We start from the raw sequence: 19,957 nt of genomic DNA, 5'->3' as shown, positions 1-19,957 counted from the left end.
CAAAAGCAAGAGGGCTCAGGTGCTTGCTGAACTGAGCAGCAGTGGAAGGGGTGATGCCAGCCCAGGTATGGAAAGGGAACAGATGATCTTATTCCAGTACCCACCATGGCTTAACAGTGGGGAAGAGCGCTGCAGACAGCTCAGGAACTTCCCCACCCAAAGTACTCTGGTGTGGACCAGTAATGAGAATTGGCTTCTGCTGCTGAGGGTCTTATTTGAAGGAGTCCCACAGGATGTAGCATAGGCTATGCCATGGGGAAATCCCTTTCAGCTGTTGACTCCATCATCAGAATGTCACTTTTCTTGCTCCCTTCCCCATTCAAAACAAGTCCTTTTAAGCTTTCAATTTGAAAGAATACAATGAGAAATGAAAAGCCATGTTGAAGATACAGATAAATGCCTCACTGTTCTGCAAAGACTATTACAAACACCTTTAAAAAATTTATGTGGCCACCAAAACAATTCTAGCAGGTGGTACTCTGGCCCCTGGCGGTGGGGATAGGGGGGTTAGCCCACTGTGGGATAGAGACCAAGTGCTCTGCAGCCTCAGGCCACTAACATTCAGTCCAAAAAGTTGACTACCTGGTTCAGTTTTGAGGCCCCAGATGGTGACTGCTTTCCTGGGATACTTGACTGCATGGACAGCAGAAGTCTGCCAAAGACTAACTGACACCTGTCCTTTCTTCTCACAGAAATTCTGGCTAAAAAGGGTTTGTCAAAGCAATCTGCCCAGAAATGGCCATTAGCAGTAAGAATGACCTTTGATTAATGCTAATCTTCCTGATACCGTTCCCTTCCCATCCTGCTTCCTGTGGTGCACGAGCTGTGCTATCCAGGAATCTTTCCACAGTCTAATGACTGTTCATCTGTCTCCCCTCTCAAAAAAACTTCAGGGCAGACTGGGCTGTTTCTTTCTGTTCCTCTGCACTGGGCAGAGCTTGAGGCACTGATCCCAGCCTTCCTCGGGTGGAGATCCTGAGGACAGCTTCCTGTCAGCACCCTCCATTCTGACCTCTGCGGCCCATCCCTCTGTCTTGGGGAACCTACCCCTAAGGTGGATCACGGAGGCTGGCAGCTGGCATCCACTCACCTCTCTATTCACACACACTTTCAGGGAGTTAAAGCCTACAGCAGGATGCACTCAGTATCACATCATCTGCCAAGATCATCTCCTATCTGCTAGAGAGGAAAATCCCAGAGAACAGTTTGCCTCAGAAAGGCAAGGAGGCCTGCACTGCCTAAGGCTAGCAGTGCAGACCCCTCTGGGCGCCCCTTAGGCAGGAATCACACAAGACAGGGTGTTTGGAGCACTTGTTAATCCATTATGATTTATTAGCTGTACAGCAGTAGATCCTCCTCCCCAGCTTTCAACCCCATTACATATTTTATTACAGGTCTCATGTTGGCGTCCTAAAATAATGAAAAATATCACACAGTACAGCTAAGTACAAAATGTATCAACCTAGAGTCTGATAGCTAACTGATGGCTCTTTTAAAAGCAATACACAGAAGAAAAAAGTGTTTGAAATCAGCAAGACTGAGGCTCTCTAAAAAACACATTTTAAACATGTGACAGCTCATGTGCAAGAATCATTTTTTAGTTGGTTTTGCTTCACATTATTATTTTTTTGAAGATCCAAAGTTTAAATTACTGACCTACTGAAATTTTATGGCCCAACTTTTAAGGGCTGCTGTGACCCACTCATAATCACCTTCTGCTTTAACAATGGACTTAGAAAACACAAAATTCAGCTACAAACAGAGCAAAGAAAATGTAGATGGAAAATTATAACTGAAAGTTAATTGTACAAGGTTCAAATGCTGGCTCCACGGGCTGGATGTCATGATCTTCCACATGGGCATCCGTCACTAGCAGGCAGCAGTCTGGGTGCCGTTCTGCTACATGATTGTGATCCAATTCCTTCTCAACATTTACATACTACAGAGTCTGTGGTAACTTAATTTGCAAGTAATTAAAATGCTGGGTTTTCTTACACTGCACTTCTTTCCAACCTCTTAATTAATGGAAAAGATTAAAATGTAAAAAAAGTTATTTACAAGCTTGACCATACCAGAAGCTTTGCCAAGAAAGAGGCAAAGCCTTCGGGACAGAAAACGATCGTAGCATGCCATACTACTGGTGTGCAGCTGACTCCGAGCAAAGGGAGTCAGGGAAAAGCAAAAGCAAAAACCAGTTTTAAAAGTCTAAGTCCTTCCCACATCTGAATTTACAATTAAAAACTCTCCTGGGAAGAAGACCATAGAACTCTGGGAAATCCGGTGGCCATTCTGGAGTGGTTTACCAAGCAAGAGAGAGGGCTCGATGTCTCTGTTGCCATCTAAGAAACACAATCAGGTGTCAACAATCTCCTCAACATTTCACAGTAAACCCTCAGGACTCAGAACATTCCATGATTTGCTAACATCAAACAGCAAGTTCTAGTTAATCACATTTTCTAACATCATCCTTGAAGTTTTAGTTCTCAGTATGTTTGGTAAAATGGTGTAAAATGATGCTTTTCCCAAAGCCAAAAGAGAGAAGGGAGAAAAATTAAGATGCAGGCCGTTTAAACACAGCCCAGAGCAGTCCTGGCCATGAGCATGGCCCTGCCATCACCGGTCCATCATGCTGAGGATCATCTCGGGCGTGAGGTCTCCATTGGGGGCATCTGTGGCAGCTGGCTGGGCCTCCTCCTCCTCCCCCTCCGTGGGTTCTGCGTCTGGCTCTTTTTTGACTTCAACTATAATGTTCTCAATTGCACCTGTATTCTGGTCTTCAACCTGAATGATGGCTGTTGCTGGAAAAGGGCATGAAATAAAACAAATGCTCCATTAAAGTCCCTGAGGACTGCAAGGGTCCTTTCAGACTTGACACTAAATGGATGTCAGCAATATACAACCTATATTGTATCACTGTAGTAGTGATACATGCAGAGAAAATCAATTATAAAAAAGTGACCATACTTAAAGCCCCCAGTACTCTAGAAACTATCAAAGAACAAAATGCCAACACTCATTTTCATATGCCTTCCAGATTACAAAATAAAAGCCTTAATTTTCCTTTATGTCAAAAAGGAAAATCAGTCAGGAAGAACAGCTGGTTGGGTTTTATAGTAGTGAAACAGGCAAAAGATGGAGACGTGTGACTAAGAATACTACAGAGTGTGTGGCCTAAGTCCATTTCAGAGGTGACCCACCTAAATAGCAAGAATGAACCTGACATTGATTCTAAAGCTCTCCCACACCCAGGGCCCTCCCACCAGTTTTTTCACTCCATGTGTGTAGGTGGAATGGTTCCCAGGATCTGTAGCTAACCACCCCTCTCCCTCTGTGATAGACACCATCACCCATATACACGGGGCTAAGGGACTGCATTAAACCCAGAATCTGTTAAAGGAAAGAAAACAAAACAGAAGAACCCCTCCAGCTTTCAGGAGATGCAGAGGAAGTAGGGGAGAGAGAGGCCTGAGTCCCCAGAGCCTGCTGTCACAAAGGCCACGTCCAGCAGAGGACTGCTGCCTGGGGTCCTACGTGGTGTGCGGTGGAGGGTGAGGGTGAACACCTCCCTCTGGGTCCTGCATGAGCTACAAGGTCAGCAGTGAATCCCTAGGCCTGTGTTTCTTAGCAGGGATAATCTCAGCACAGAAATTGCTTTTCCATTCTACCTTTAAAATTTGGCTCTGTTACATTCATGACCATATCAATTCTGCCAGATGCCTGTGACTTTGGTTATTCTGTAAAACCTCCCACATTAACAGCTCCCATCTTGTAGAATGTAAGTACCCTTCTACTCTGGACTTTCTCTTGTTGAAACATAACAGACTTTCTCAGATGTTCCTCCATAAAAATTCAGAAATTGCTTCCTGAGAGTTTGGTTCCTGGCATGACCTTAACTTGTTCTTGTGGCTTAGTTCCCATCTCCCCAGAAAAACAAGGACCCGTCTGGTTCCCACACTGCTAGGACAGGACGCCAGCCCATGGAGCTGAGGCAAGTAACTTACGCTGGGTCTGTTTAGGCTGGTTGGTTCTGCCAGGGGGGCGTCCTCTTCGCTTCTTGGCTGGTGGTGGGGCTGGGGTCACGGGCTGAGGCTCTGGCTCGGGTTCAATTTCCACAGGAGGCTCCTCCTCATCGTCATTGTCATCTAGGTCTGGCTCAGCGTTTTCTTCTCATGAAATCAGGAAGAACAGGTGGTGCACCGGGCAAGGAGAAGAGTGATGGGAGAAAAAAACCACACACAAATGATCATGTATTCTGTGAAGTTTAGTTATGTCTTTACTTTCATTATTAAAAGCCTATTTAAAAATGCTTTTGTTGGAATTTCTGCTATCAGTATTAAGAGTACACTGGTATTGTGGCAGAATATGTAAATCAACCAGTAAATATGTAAATCAACTATTATACATATTTTATATGGATTACTTTTTTCTTATAGCTTCAGACATCAGAATACTGAATTTCGAATTCTTAGAGGCAACTCGATCTTATGTCAGATATGTAAAACAAACCCACAAAGAGTGTTTAAGTTGAAAATGAAACAATATTCCTTCTACCTATTTTATAAGGAAGGTAAAGCAGGGCACTAAACCTGAGATATACCCTTGAAAACATGGTCCTACTTGTTTCAAAGTGGGCAGAAGGGGTGCGTGTGTGCACGCGTGTGGTGTGTGTGAGCAAAACAGAAGTTCCTGATACACTGTGAGGCCCTGTTCACTAGGATAAACAGCCAGAGTTCTTCTAGGATTATAACTGATGAGTTTTCTAAGACCAAGTTTTGGGCTTAATTCCCAGCTATACCAGACCCTATGGGTCACTGCCTTACCTCCTCCCTAATACCATAATCCCAGAAAAGGAGAGTGGCCTGTTGTAGAAGGAATATGACAAGGAGCCTGATAACATGGCACTGAGTCCCAGATCTCTTAGTGGGTGTGTGACCTCGGACAATGACCACCTGTACCTCAGTTCCCTTGCATAATCTTTCAAGCACTTCCAACCTACTTCCTAGTGATTTGAGGATCAAAAGGACTGAGGTAACATATCATCCTACTCTGTAACTTACACTCTACTACAGAAAAGCACAGCTATTACTTACATTGCACAACACAATTTAAAAATTCTCCATTATTCCATTTAGGTTTCATTACCTCATTTAATAAGAAGAATTTTACCCCCATTTTATAGAAAAAGTGAGAAGCTAAGTGACTTGTAAGGCACAGCTTAACCCCGCAGGTGGAATTCAAACCTCTCAGTTGGGAGCTATTCTGCTACCCACACTGGAGACAGCCAAAGAGCTCTTGGGGCTCACTCTCTCCACGGCTATGGCACAAAATGTACCCTCTCTGCCCTCCTTCAAGCAACACAGGTGATGCACAGTCTCCTTCTCTGGAACCAAATGTTTAAATTTAGAAATCTATGGGTAAATGCCTGATCTACAAGACAAAATGCCTTATTTCTCAACTGACCGAAATCCTAAGTGAAAAATGCAGGGACCATACTGGTATGTGGCAGTGTGTCAAGAACAAGATGCTTTCCCTGTTGAATTTATTCAAGCCCCCTGTTGCCTAAGTTGGCTCAATGCCTAGAAAACTAAACATTCAGTTAGAATTGGGGGAAAGAGCACACAAAGAAGGTTAACAGGGTCAAAGGCTTATTGGCTTGGTGAGATTTTGGCAGAAAGCCTTGAAAATAGCTAGAGTCTGCGGGGGTCACTCCCTGTGGATATCCAAAAGGCAGGACTTCCTGGAGGGGGCGAGTATCACTGCGTGGCCTTTGTCAGCAGTGGGATGGAAAGCTCAGTCTTCTCGGAGAAGATAAAGAGATACTGGGTACGAGGCCCAGAACCAAACTGTGCTCTTCAACCAGTAGAAGACAAGAACAGGAACTGTACTAACATATTAGGAAGTATCTGGAAGACACTTCTGGCGCAGTACAATCAGGGGCAAAGGCGGCCTTGCTGGCGGATGAGCCATGAGCCACACAGGTGAGCAGGCCAGGGGCCATGAGAAGGACAGGGGCAGGGCAGCATCTGCGGCAGGAGAAGGCCCTGCAACTCGAGGGACTATGGGGACCCTCAAGCTTAAGGTCATCTGTGGCTCTCTCAGGCTGTTTTGGGCCTTCTGGGCAGTCCTTGGTACCTCCCAACCAGCCACCATTAATTTCTTAGCCAAAACAAAGGGATCCCACAAAGAGTCTCAGCAGAGAGTGGTATGCTTTAATAAAAATTAAGCAAAATGACATTGTAAAGGAAGCATTTACTTAAAACCTGGTCACTGAAGAAGATAATGCTTAAAATAGAGTTTCCGCTAAAAAATGCAGGAAAATAAATTACTCTTATGCTTACTGAGTGGATATTCTCCCTAAAAAGGTTAAAATTCTGAATAGGAAAGTGAAGACTTTGTTAAAATAAACAAAAAATAAAAGATCTAAATATAAAAAAATCTAGTCTTTTCATGAGCAAGTTTTATAATAAAACCAATACAGTGGCTGAAGTTCGCTATACATTTTATTTTCAAGAATTTAATTTCCTTTCCACTATTTCTGTAACAAGCAATGAAGATGACAAAACAAGGAAGATTTAGAATTACATAAGCCCCATCTATAACCTCTCCAGTCTGATGAGCTTCTGGGAAGCGCATTCCCCAAAACAAAACCCCTCTACATCCTCTTCTGTAAAAAGCTTAAACTAGTCACAGATGTGCCTTCTCAACTGGGTGCCAGTAGCCCAAGTATCCACATTATAGAACTAAAAGCTTTGAAACAAGTAATAAGCAAATGTGAGACTCCTACGCCACCAACACTCTTGCTTCTCCCTTCCTCTTTATGAGTCTAGCACCTTAAGCATACCTTCCGTCTGCAACTCACGACAAGAAAGGCAAAAACTACCCAAAGAGCATCAATGTAGGAAAATAAGTGAAGTTTTAAATTATAAATGGAGAGATTAATGTAGGAAGAGAAAGGCTGACCTTCATGGATTTGATCAACATATCTCTCAACGCTAGGCTGACACAGGCAGTCAAATCAGAAGTTGGTCAAGATGCTTAAGCAACCTTCTTCATGTCCATTAGATTCATTGCTCAAATCTAGACCAGCTTCCTAAATGTAAAAGTTATGAATATAGAAAAGAAACTCTGCTGGCCTTAGAATATCACCAATCTGAGTAAACTAAGATGTTATTTTTGCATTGGCTTTAACTGAACATAATATAAAAGATACTATCAAGCAGTCAGATGCCATTAGAAAAAAAAAGAAAGAAAAGAAAATCTTCCCCAGGAACAAATTAACTACTGTTATAAATACAGACACACATTAAAAGAAGAGCGACTGGCCTGTGTGTCCCAGCATATTCAAACATAAATATCCTGGAAACTGGGCACTAAAATCTGCCGTGTATAACTCCAAGAAACAAGCCCCTTACCACTGTCAGAGGAGTCTTCTTTTTTAGACCGCATCTTTCTTTTCCTTCCCCGTTTACTCTTCTTGGTTTCTCCTCCATTCTCCCCTTCTACACCATCTGGACCAGCACAGTTATCAGCATGTCTTGCCATGGTATTCTATCAAAAGGAACAAAACCCTCTTTCACTTTACTAAAAAAGTTAAGATCAGAACTGGAAGTTCCTTCAGTTTAATAAAATAAACATTTGGGGTATCCATACTGGATGTTCTAGTATCTGCTGAGTATGTCCTGAACATGCTCTCTTCATTCAGGGCAAATGGTCTTACATCTGGAGGGAGAGAAGAGGGAAGAAGGGGCAAAGGAGAGAGGAGGGTCCTTCAGAAGAGGCTGGGTCCTCTGAGCACAGGGCTTAACGGCTTGCAGACAGGAGGAGCAGGGGAAGAGCAGATCAGCTCCCTGTCCTGTGAGGCCTGACCGATAAGCCCCAAAGGAAGATCCAGGATAGATCTTCAAAGATCCTGAGGTTCCCCTTCAGCAGAAGGATTCACACATGGACAGAAAACCTGAAGTGGGGATGACGGGCCTTTTCCAAATTACAGCACACCTGTTTATAACCTCAGTAGAAGCACTGCCTGCTTCGCAGTGGAAGATCAAGAATACAGTATTAAGAACCGTAACAGAGGAACTAAAGTTCTGACTCTTACCCGGCGTGTAAATGTTTTCCCACACTTAGAACACACGAAGGCCGCAGGGACAAAGTTGGGGTCATGATAGCGTTTGAAGTGCATGTCAAGGAGCTGTTTCTGACGGAAGGTCTTGTCGCAGTGGCTGCAGGCATAAGGCTTCTCCCCAGTGTGGGTACGCTTGTGCATGATCATGTGCCTCTCCTGAAAGACAGTGGGGCAGGGGAAGGGCCAGAGCCTGTCACAAGGCTGCTACCCAGCCACCATCTGTGTGCATGTGGCTGACAGGCCTTTCTCTCCTAAGGATCGAGCCTCAAAACAGCATGTCCAGAGGATATAGTTATATTCACTGGGTGCAAACCTGCTTCCATAAATCCTAGCGCAGGTATGCTCGCTCCTGCTGGGTTGCTGCTCCAGGGCACTTCCAAGCAGCAAGCCCTAGGACCAGAACTTTCCCTTCTCTCAAGTCCTGGACTTAATTCCCACAGTTTTAAGAGAGAAGCCAGCAATCTGCCAGAGAGGGAGGAGAGGTAAGCTGTGACATCAGCTGGAGACTGAGATGATATAAGCGAGCAACAGGACCTTTGGTGACATTCTTCATAAATCAGTTTGAAAAGACCACTATGAAAAATAGCTACTGTTCAAGGTATATAAAAACCCTTTGATAAAACCGGACACCAATGGGGCATTCACTGCTTTGTAACTACGAAGGTCTCTACCTGTCTGCAGGCGTAATCACACTGGTCACACTTAAACCGCTTCTCATTCTTGTGTGACTTCTGATGCTGGATGAGGGCATACCGCTCGTGAAACACCGCATCGCAGTATCGGCATTTCTTGCCTTGCTCGATATAGGAATGCTGCTTTCGCAAGTGGACACCTGAAAGGAGAAGACAAACCAGGCTACCTTGTGAAAACACAAGCAAGCATCTCAACATGTTAACAATGCATTTCTTTCTGCTTCTTAAGATGATTACTCTGGCTGCTGTGCGGAAAATGAATTAAAAGAAGGAATAACAACAGACACGGTGAGACCAGTTAAACTGCTGAAACAGGACAGTTGAGAGAAGATGGTGACTCAGACAAGGGCGAGGGTAACGGATATGGAAGGAAGGGAAAGGGCTGAATGAAAGAGAGATCCAGGAAGTTGAATAACAGGATTTGGGACGGACTGAGTGAAGAAGAGGAAGGTGAGTATCTCAGGTTTCTGGCTTGGAAAACCGAGAAGACCGGGGCCATTTACTGAGACAAGGGATAGTGATGGAGGGCTGAAGTCCAAGCTATGTGGGTTTGCTTTTGGGGAGAGGGGGCAGAGGGACTTTAGGCCTTCAGTTTTGGACATACTGAATTTGGAATATCAATGATACCAAAGTAGGGATAGGAATGCCAAGGGATAGATGGGTAGTTATATAAACCTAACTCAAAGGAAAAGAACTGGAGTAGGGCCATAAATTTAGGAGTTGTTAGTATTTGAGAGAGACCAATGGAGCTGATGAAATCACCAAGGAAAAAGTAAAGAATGAAAAAGAGTGTGTGTATTGCTTTAAGAATCTAACAGTTAAGGCCAGTGAGAAGAAAAAGGGTTAAAAAAAAAACGTTGAGAAGAAATAGAGAAGAAAGCCAACAGAATGTAGTGCCACAAAAGCCCAAGTGTTTTAAGGAGGCGGCCCACTATGAAAACTGCTAAGAGATCAAAGGAGATGGGCAGTGAAATGCTTTCTACATTCAACAATATGGGGTTATTAGTGATCTTAGTGAGAGTCACTTTACAGTGATGGGGGTAAGCAGGAGGAGAGGGAAATTAGGAGCCAAGGAAGGGAAGACTGAGAGGGCTGTAACTCTTCATGGGGACAGGCTGGGAAGGAGATAAGCAGAGATGTAAGCGTGTATGGAGTTGAGGGGAGAGATCAAGGAGTGGGAAAGTGAAGAGGAAGGTAAAGAAGCAGTATGGACGATGTGAAAGCTGCCAAGACAGGAGAGTGGGGTCAAGGAAAAGGGACAGGCCACAGACAAGAGTGATGCCAACTCTCTAGCAGCAGATGGGGAAAGAGAGGATGACTGCAGATATAGGTGGCTTTATACCTGTATAAATTTGGGGAGATTTCTGTTGCCTTTATTTTTTTCTGAAGTAGGAAAAGAGGTCACTTACTGAGAACAGAAAGGCAGAAAGAAAAGGGGAGGAAGATGAGAGGTTTAAAGAAAGTAGGAGTGATTTACCCAATTCTATCTCAGTATAGTACCCCCCACACAGCAGGCACCCCAGCACTGTGGAATGAATGAATGAACAAACTCACTGAGGAGAACAGGAAGACACCTGACAAGAACAAATAGCTCAACTGCCCAGGAGCACAGAGAGAGCTTGGTTACATTTGAGGTCATGAATTTATGGTACTACCAATCTGCTTCAATCAAGGTAATATTCACATTAAACTTAAAGAGGGCCAATTCTGGGGAATGGAAATGAAGTAAGAGAATGGGATGGCTCTCACTTTTTACTCTCTACACGTGTTCATTACATGAAGGCCTTTTATATACCAAGATATTATTTCAAGTAATTTTTAGGCCTCAACTTTCTCCTTCTGGTCTTCAGATAGAGATCAACCAATAAAAGATCTTTTACTTACTAAATACTTAGCATCCTGGAAGGTGGATATTATTCCTACGTATCAGTTGAGAAACAAAGAGGATTAGCACACTAAGTATATGGAGGTGAATCTTGAATCTAACAGGTTGTTTCCAAAGTCCCTGCTTTCTTGTGTCACAAAGTGATGAATTTTAATCACTGCATATTAGAGTGAAATAAGTTCTGATTTTAAGAGTAACATAGATTTCTTTGGGATTGGTTTCTGGAGATAACTATTACATGACAGCTGCTCATTAAGGGCCTCATAAAGAGCTCATTATGTAGCGTCCAAGAGGAATTATGCCAAGTATAAAACACCAAAGGTATCTGCATCAAGAAAGTGAATAATTTTAAAAAGGTGAATAATCCAGACAGTGGCCTCAAAGCTCACACACATGGCCAGAGATTTAGTTGAACTTTAGTTTCTATATGAAAAGAATAGTAATACTCTTTCATTTAAGTGCGTCTTAAACCTTTCTAACAAAGAACTCTTAACGGCAGAGTAAGATGAACACGTGACCCAGGGGTCTTAAGTGGAGCACAAAGTCCTTTACTTCAAATTCATGATTTCATCTTAAAAATGTTTGCCTGCATTTTGTTCAACGTGGTCATTATTAATATAAACAATTTTTCAGACACCAACTTAATTGCATAGTTTTACTCAAAACCTTTTGAGTGAAACCAGTGTTGCGGCAAGGCAGGCCGTGTTTATGCTGTGGCTCAGTATGCTCCTGGTATGACCGGGTGGGTGCTTACATATCCCCAGTGTGGGAAATAGCTCTAGAGCACCAGAGAGGACTCCAAACCAGTTTTGCTACTCATAAGCTGTTATGTGGCTCTGGTCAAGACGCCTATCTGAGCCTCAGGTTTATCATCTATAAAGCTAGAATACATGTGCCTCAGTGACTTAGTATGGGTGTTGTGAAGATCAAATGAGTAAAAAAGTAAAAAGTTAAGAGATAATTTGTAAAGTATAGCAATTTATCTAAATGTAAAAGTGTTTATAATATTCAGGGAGCAATGCATTTTGAACAGAGAACAAACTGTGGCAATATTTTTTACCTTTTTTAAAGAAGAAAAACAAAGGAGAAATCAGGTAACCATAACTTTAAGAAAACAAGTTATGAAAAAAAAAAAGTTTGGTCAGACTAAAATTTCTACTGCTGAACTTTGCCTCTACATAAACTCTAGTTTAATTATGCACAGACATGTAGTTATCACCAAACCAATAAAACAGTCCAATTACCTAGAGAAAGTATAGACATTCTGAAAAAACTGAAGTTGCCTGACCTTAGTTTGAATCATAACATGTCACTTCCCTACTTGGAAGTTACCAATGAAGGTAACTAATTAAAGGTATACTGTTTCCTCTCATTATAGCTCCTGTTAACTTATAGATGACCTATATTCAGGGAAAAATCTTGTGGCCTGACTGCAGTAAGAGAACGAAGGGATAGAGAAAAACAGCAGCTAAACAACGGCTTTTATTAAGTGGTAGAACATTCACACACAGAAAACATACAAGTCAGGAAAAGAAGTTACTTATGATCTTCCTATTTTCACAAATCCTTCAAAATATTTTTTCATTTGCCACTAGTTAATTTACTTACCCAAATCACTTTTTCGGGCTATGACAGTATCACAGTGGGGACAGTGAAATTTGGCCACATTTTCTGTGTGCTTTTGTAAAATGTGCATCTTCATGGTACCACTTTGGGTAAACCGTGCATGACAAATGTAACATTCATAAGGTTTCTCCCCTTAAAAGAAAATATAGAATGAACAAATTAGATGAAATGAATAAATATTATCATTTAACCAGTGGGTAAGTTAGGTGGCAGATATGCTAAGCCACAGAGAATCTGCAGGTGCTACTCAGGAAGGCCGAGGCTCAGGCCTGCTGCCCAATTCATGCTGATCTTTGGTGATGGCAAACAACTCCTAAACTGCCATCACCATGTCTGCTCAGCCGGCTCTGGCAGAGTCGTTCACATGAGAAAGAAGAGTTCTCAGAGCCATGCTTACCTTTGGAGGAGAGTGGATGGGATGACAGGGGGATCTACAAGTTTTTCTTTTTTAGGAAAAGACAGTACTTAGGAAAACTGCATGAGTTGGGTTAGGCCATCTACCCAAGACTTCTAACAGTAAAAGCTGTCCTTCTCACAAACTATATTCAGAACAATGAATTCAGAAGATCTGCCAGAGAAGCACTTTATCAATTATATACCTTCATGCCAGCTTCCATTCAGATGAGCAATAGGGGCATGTGGTGGCTCACAGGGCCCCATGGGATCCACTGAAAACCAGCTCATTACTAACACAAGGAGGGAAGCAGTCCTACCTGAATGGGTTCGCATGTGCCTTTTCAGCTTGTATGTGTCCCTGCTGGCATAACTGCACAAGCTGCACTGGAATGGGCGCTCTCCAGTATGAGAGCGAATGTGACGTTTTAATTTGCTGACCTGAAATATGAAAGCAATCAAACCTCTTACGCTTCTGTTAACCTGGACTGTAACGTGAGCACTGTAGGTTAGGCATAAAAGTTTAGCTTTTGGCACTAAAGTTCAGAATACAGAAAAAAGTTAAAAGGTAGTATTTCTCTTCATAATTTCTAATTTTTTGTTTCTTAAATCCATATCATAATCCAAGAGAAGAGGGTCAGTGGATAAGGGCACAGATAAGTTCAAGGGTGGTTATTAGTAACTATTTAAGTTGGGTGTTATAGGTACACAGGGGTGATATACTATTCCACTTATTTCTATGCATGTTTGAAATTTTCCATAATAGTTTTAAAATAATCCATGCTTATCTATGAATCAATTTTCTTCCAAATTTCAAATCCAAGTTAATAGGCACATACTTTATTCCCCTTGGCCTCTCTTACTATCACTAGCGCCTCCCAGACAGGCCGTGCTTAGGGGCCTATCAATCATTTACCTTCCCCACTGGTTTTTTTGTCTTCTACATTTTTTTGTCTTCTGCTGGCCACCTATCCAACAAACAGTGACTTTCAAACTTGCTTCTAAGAAGGGCTTAACCACTCATTACGGCTTCATTTCCAATTTTAAAAAGTGTTTCCTATTTTAACAAAAATAAAATAACCCCTGCACTTTAAGTGCTACCTGGCAAATTTTCACTCAGTGGTTAAACATGGTCCCAATAGCATTACTGAAAAATTCTCTTTCCAAGATCTGCCCTCTTATCACATATGCACAAAGATGTATTCTGTCCCAGTGAGGTATCTGTTTATTCTTGCTCTAATGTCACAGTGTCTTCATTTACTGTAAGTTTTACAACATCCAATAGCACAAGCCCCTCATTCTTTTTTCAAAATTTTCTTAGCCAATCATTCATTTATTCTTCCAGTTAAAATTCAGAATCAACTTGTTATATCTCTTCACTTATTAACAGACTTCGGAAAAGTCTAGGAAGTTTTCACATAGGTATCAGATATTTTTTGTTAAGTTCATTCCTAAGGAATTTTTGGTGTTGGGGATAGTGGGAATGTTAATAATCTAGGAAGATTTTCTATCTTATCTTAAATCAGTATGGGTAGTTAATATCCTCATACTAGAATTATGGTCTTAAGAGAGGAACCAACAAGAAGCTGAACACTCACTTCTACGCTGGCATAATCGCACATGGAACACTTAAATGGCTTCTCATGGGTGTGTTTGTAACGACGATGCCGCACCAGTTCTCCACTAGTCACAAAGGCCATGTCACAGTCTGGGCACTTATGAGGACGAGTACCTAGCGAAAGGAGGGTATAACAGAATACAAGATCAAGGGTATAGTTAATAACAGAGTTCAATGTGTGACAGAGAACTGCTACATGGGTTGAACCCTGGTCATCTCATCAACGCTGCACTAGCTTGAGAGTAGCTTCAAAAGTGTGGGAAGGCCTGGCTGACTTTACAACACTAACCCCAGAATATTAGAAACACAAGACACGTTCAGTTTCTCTGAATTATTCATCTGAGTATGTTGTCTTTAATTAATCCCTATTTTGTGAGTATTCTGGTCACTATAGATGAAAAATTAATAGAAACACCCTTGTTAAAAAGTACAGAACAGTTTTTTAAACTTTAACGTTTTGTCAAGTACAGGTCACAAATGAATATATTTAACTCGAGATCCTTTTGCACATCCAATTTTATTGTATTATGACTATAAACATTGGGCTGTTGGGCCACCCGTATTCTGACACATTTTTTTCCTTTTGAAAAAAAATACAAACACAATAGCTTGTTTTCTGTATAAATTTGTTTTGATAAGGAATTCTAGATAGTCATCAAAGGCTTTACAAAGTGGTATTGCCTTTTATGTGATTTAAACAGATCACTCTCAAACATCCACATCTATTATTCTGTGATCTGAGTACCAATTCATGTAATATTTAAACATTTTAACAAACCAGTAAGCCCTTTACATTTCAAACAAGTCCTCAAATAGTAGCCCCATAACATAACTGATTAGTGGATCTTCTCTAGCTATTTTATATTCTGAATACTGCACTGGAAATATACCCAGGTACTAGCGATAATAAGGAAATAAAGCTGACAGCAGAACAGAGTGCTACTTCCATGGACTATTATTTGGAAAGTAGGGACTACCTGTGATTGTGGGATACAGGTAAAGGGTGACAGCATGGTAATCCCAAACACCAAAACCAATGGAAGGCTACCTCTTAGAAGAATCACAACGTAATGAATAAGACCAACCATCTACTGAAATGATTCTCTCAGAGGCAGAGAGAATCCGGGAGAGGGAACTGTGACTGGGAGTATGACAGTAACTAAAACATCCCAAGGAATGTTCATTTGCTCAATGGGCTTCATTAGCACCACTGAGGATTGTAGGAGTGAAGGACAGAGCTCTGATCTGTGAAAAATGTATAGTCTGGTGGTACAAACGGGTAAGTAAAACAATAATTAACAAGAGAAGAAAAGCAGCATCCATTTCTGTATAAACAAGGTAAGCTGAAAACCAAGGCTTCCCAATGTTTACCCAGTACTACTAGGGGACTCAAGGAGGCCTGCCTCTGGCAGCCATACATGGCAATTAGGAAAGAAATGGACACTGTTGTGGGACAGGGATTTTCACTGGGCTCAAAGTCACCATGTCCATGCTCACCAAGTCACCCTTCAATTGTTACAGCACCTTGACATAGGAAAGGGCATCTCCTGGAATACAACTGTAGCTAGAAAATGAAAAGGTGCATTCCTCACCATAAAGTCATTTTCTGATATACATCTGACCCCTGATGGTCTAGTTTAGTATATGAATTACTCCTGCCAAATCAGCTCTGAGTAACCAGACAGACTGAACTTACATTTAAAGTTGAGGACTAGATTGGGACACATGCTGCCCGCATCAAGGCACTCCCATCTTAGGAAGGACTATCATGGGGCCAGCTGCTTTTGTCTAGTCATATGCCCCTTAGTGTCTTCAAACTACCAAATAAAATACATTATCAAATGTCTGAATAAAAAGTAGGGAAATGGTGAAAAATGACCATGTCACATCAGTAAAGAATATACTAATGCAGAGCATACTGCTTATAGGCCAACCCCCACTTGATCATGCTCATTGGACAGCCAGCATGTAAAACCCAAAACAAAAATCATCATATAAAAAGTGGAGAATCTGGATAGAGGAAAGCTATTGTGCATGAAGAACTGGGAGAGAGAAGTTTCTACAGGCACTTGCAATCAAGTGCCAACACTGAAGGTATAATGAGCCCAGAAGAGAGCCTGAAGTTAATACTGGAATGTTAAAGTATGTACAGAAAAAAGTGCAAATGAATAAATGTTTGGACTGCTAGAATGGTGCCTTAAACTTTCCATTCTGAGATATGAATTACCTTCCTTGAGGTGAAACAACCAGAAACCATGGTTTTTATACATGTTCTCCAATGTTCAATTGAAATGTATGTTCTTCCTCAAAATGCCTGGTAATTGCAGCATGGAACTTTTGGGGTCATTTTTTGTTACTGTTAAAACCTTAGCGACACACTGGTGATGTCTTCAGGAAATATTACAGGTTAACTACCATAGATAATCTTTTTCTGGATCACAATCTTTATATTAGTCCATTAAATTTTCTTTACATTGCCTGTAATTAAGTCCACCTGCTTACAATAAATCAAGATTACAAAAAGGGCACCTTAAGAATAAAAATCTTCCTTCTTTAACTTCCTGTGGGAACCTGCTGGGATGACATAAAACCCAAGTTTTAATATTTGCTATGCTTTGGCCCCCAGCACTCCTATCCAGCACCTGTGTGTGTGTTGAGGTGATTCCTCAGGAGAGTGACTGTTCTGAACGCCCTGCCACAGAGATGGCACTTATGTGGTCTCTCATCAGTGTGACTTTTCATGTGACGATCCAAATTTGAACGCCGTGGACACGTGTAACTGCAAAGCTCACACTGGAATGTCTTCTTTACACCTATATGCAAAATAAAACACTTACTTGTTGTAGGGTTTCAAAGTGTTCAGATTAATCCTAACCTTAACCGAACCTTAAATTTTTACCAAAATATTTATTTTTCAGCCTTTCATAACTAAACCCAATCTAAGACATATTAAACCATGACTATCTCATGCCACTAACAGATTTACTTCTTTCTCTTCAGGACTTGAAAGTACTCAATCTGGAAAAACTTTTAGGCTGGCTAAAAAGACTGCTACCCACCTCATGATCCTAAAAAAAAAAAAGCCATTTGGCATAAAATAATTTAAAAATTAACTTTCATATGCCTTGTGTTATATGCTTTAAACCCAAAATGGTTTTATGAGAGTATAACGGGTAAATTAATTTTACCTTTCTTTTTAATTTTTGTTGGTTTTGGAGGCTTCATGTTACCAACCACTTTCTCTGCATTAACCTCCGACAGGAGACCCTCCTGCTGCTCTTCCTCAAAATCGTAGACAGATACATCCACATCTTTGCCCTCCTCTGTGTAACGCAGTTTGCTCTTTTTGGTTTTCTTTGTTTTTTTGGCTGGTGGCTGATAGTCTGGGTCTTTTTGCCAACTAGGATCCTCCTGAGGGGGGAGTTCCCCTTGCTCTAGGGTCTCCACCTCTCCATTGGCCCCCACTTTCACCACTTGAAACCCTTCAGGCAAAGGTAAGGTGTGACATATCATGGGTTCACTTTCTGCAAGGCCCTCTTTAGACACTTCATTTTCATAAGCCCCCTGAAGTTCTTCTACTGAAGTGGTAGCAACAGGTACAGTCACAGGAACTGGTACTTGAACAAGCTGAAGCTCTCCTATGTTTATGGGCTGTTCCTCCATATTTACAACCTGCAAGGTTATGATCTGGGTATCGTCCACAGCAGCCTCTGCTTCTGGGGCGACTGTACCCTCCATTACTTCAGTCTTCATCTGAAGAAGAGTAGGATCCAGTTGTTCCATCATCACCATCTGTACACTGCTATTGACATCCTGAACCACCTCACCCCCATCAGTCTGGTTCTGGGGTAGGTGGCAAGCATCCTCTTCCTGGCCCCCTTCCCGGCGTCTCTGGTAAGTCTTTCTCTCCTTTCCTTTAATGAAAGTTTCAGACTCCTCCACAATGGCTTCAACTGCCTCACCTTCCATTTCCCCTTCCTTTATTAAGGAAGAACACAGATTTTTATGTAAAATAGTTTGTCTAAACAAAAACATACATATTTTAAAATAAAAAAGACCCCTGATGAATAAAATAGGTATTCATGGTTAATACTACAAAAAGACACAACTGGTATCATGTGCCTCCTGATGCAAGAACAAAACACCACCTATGAAACAGTCTTGTCAAACAAAACAATAAAAATCTGAAACTAATCAAGCCTCTAGATTCAACTACCAATTAACATGAAATTGGTGACAGAGGATTTTAAATTACACTATAGAGATGAAATTAGTGAACTCCAGATTGAAGGAAACTACAGGGTTAACTACCCAGGTTCTTGCAAATAAATCACTAGAAAAAAACATGGGAAGGATAGAGGGAGAAAAATCTACACAGTGGTTGCTCTCAACCTGGGGTGACTCTGCTTAGTGGACATTTGGCAAGGCCTGGAGACATTTCTGGTTGTCACTACTGGGGTGGGTGTGCTACTAGCCTTTGGTGGGTAGTGGCCAGAGATGTTACTAAATGTCCTGCTATGCACAGGTCAGTCCTCCACAAAAAAGAATTACCAGGCCCCAAATGTTAACAGTGCTGAGGTTGAGAAACCCTGATACAGACATCAGAAACTTAAGAAATGCAGCAATCACTCACAACATAACAAATTTTCTCTGGATCCTGATTCAAATCAACAAAATCATGACATGAGACAACTGGATTCAACTCTGGATTATTTGATATTAAAGAATTATTAACAAAACTAGTTTAAATCTTAGACATTTCCTACCTCCATTTATTAAAACACTGGCAGAGGGCCTTGCTGTTTTTAGCTAAATTTTAGATCAGCTTTTTTTCATTGCCACTGTTTTGGGGGAGCCAAAATTAGAATTTGGATCCAGAATCTGATGGCCCTGCTTGTAGCTATCCCACACAGCACTATCTCCCCCCACCGTGTTGTAGCACCCACTTGACAGTCATGTATTTCTCTTCTCTGTGAGACCATGAACTCCTTGAGGACAGCAGCCACATATAACGAGTTTTTACTCTTGAGCATTATGCCTAGGTTAGTAAGAAATTAGTAAGTACTCAAATAAATGCTAACCGAATATATAGTAGGAAAACAAAAAAACAGCTAATTCATGGTTTCTGGCTCCTGAGTCTTATGAGTACTCAGTTATGTTACCTAAGAATAACATTCATCTAATTCACAACAATAATTTGACTGAACAAAAACCACAAGTACATACAGGGTGAATTCAAAATTAAAATGTAAAGTGTTTTATATTCTTGCCCTAGTCTCAAAGCTTTTGCTACTACTATTAGAGAATTTTCTCCTCTGTCTGGGTACCTTAACACTATCCATGCTAGCAGTCAGAGAAGGCTCCTTTAAGCCAGGACCACCTGCAAGGCACTATAAAGACTACAGAGGGATAGGCAAGGCCTGGTCCTGCATTCTAGGAGTTATTGTCTAAGATAAGGGACAGAATAGGTACAGCAGTTCAAGGTAAAACAGGTAGGTTTAGAGAACCCTACAAACCAATGTGAACTAGTCACACTGACATGTGGCTTTAGGGCTACTGCATTGAACAGCATAGTTTTATACCTTTGTTACCCAAAAGTATGACCTACTTTATACCATTAT

General features: G+C 41.5%; 1 protein-coding gene across 3 annotated transcripts in view; it reads right to left on the bottom strand.

Annotated features, from left to right (window-relative positions):
* Nucleotides 1-1,301: 1,301 nt before the first annotated feature.
* CTCF (CCCTC-binding factor) overlaps nucleotides 1,302-19,957 on the bottom strand; it is a 39,862-nt gene continuing 21,206 nt past the window's right edge. For all 3 annotated transcript variants that reach the window (XM_017649268.3, XM_017649269.3, XM_037025486.2), the window contains 10 exons: nucleotides 17,525-18,314; nucleotides 16,979-17,149; nucleotides 14,317-14,450; nucleotides 13,039-13,159; nucleotides 12,308-12,457; nucleotides 8,794-8,954; nucleotides 8,096-8,278; nucleotides 7,413-7,548; nucleotides 4,002-4,163; nucleotides 1,302-2,798 (listed from right to left, as the gene is read on the bottom strand). In XM_017649268.3, coding sequence (XP_017504757.1) covers nucleotides 2,614-2,798; nucleotides 4,002-4,163; nucleotides 7,413-7,548; nucleotides 8,096-8,278; nucleotides 8,794-8,954; nucleotides 12,308-12,457; nucleotides 13,039-13,159; nucleotides 14,317-14,450; nucleotides 16,979-17,149; nucleotides 17,525-18,305 — 2,184 coding nt within the window. In that variant the 5' untranslated portion in view covers nucleotides 18,306-18,314 and the 3' untranslated portion in view covers nucleotides 1,302-2,613. The remainder of the gene's footprint in view (nucleotides 2,799-4,001; nucleotides 4,164-7,412; nucleotides 7,549-8,095; nucleotides 8,279-8,793; nucleotides 8,955-12,307; nucleotides 12,458-13,038; nucleotides 13,160-14,316; nucleotides 14,451-16,978; nucleotides 17,150-17,524; nucleotides 18,315-19,957) is intronic.

This window comes from Manis javanica, chromosome 17 (genome assembly GCF_040802235.1).
Source record: "Manis javanica isolate MJ-LG chromosome 17, MJ_LKY, whole genome shotgun sequence".
NCBI classification, from domain to species: domain Eukaryota; kingdom Metazoa; phylum Chordata; class Mammalia; order Pholidota; family Manidae; genus Manis; species Manis javanica.
The sequence above is the reverse complement of the archived record's forward strand: the minus strand, read 5'-3'. Positions and strand labels throughout refer to the sequence as shown.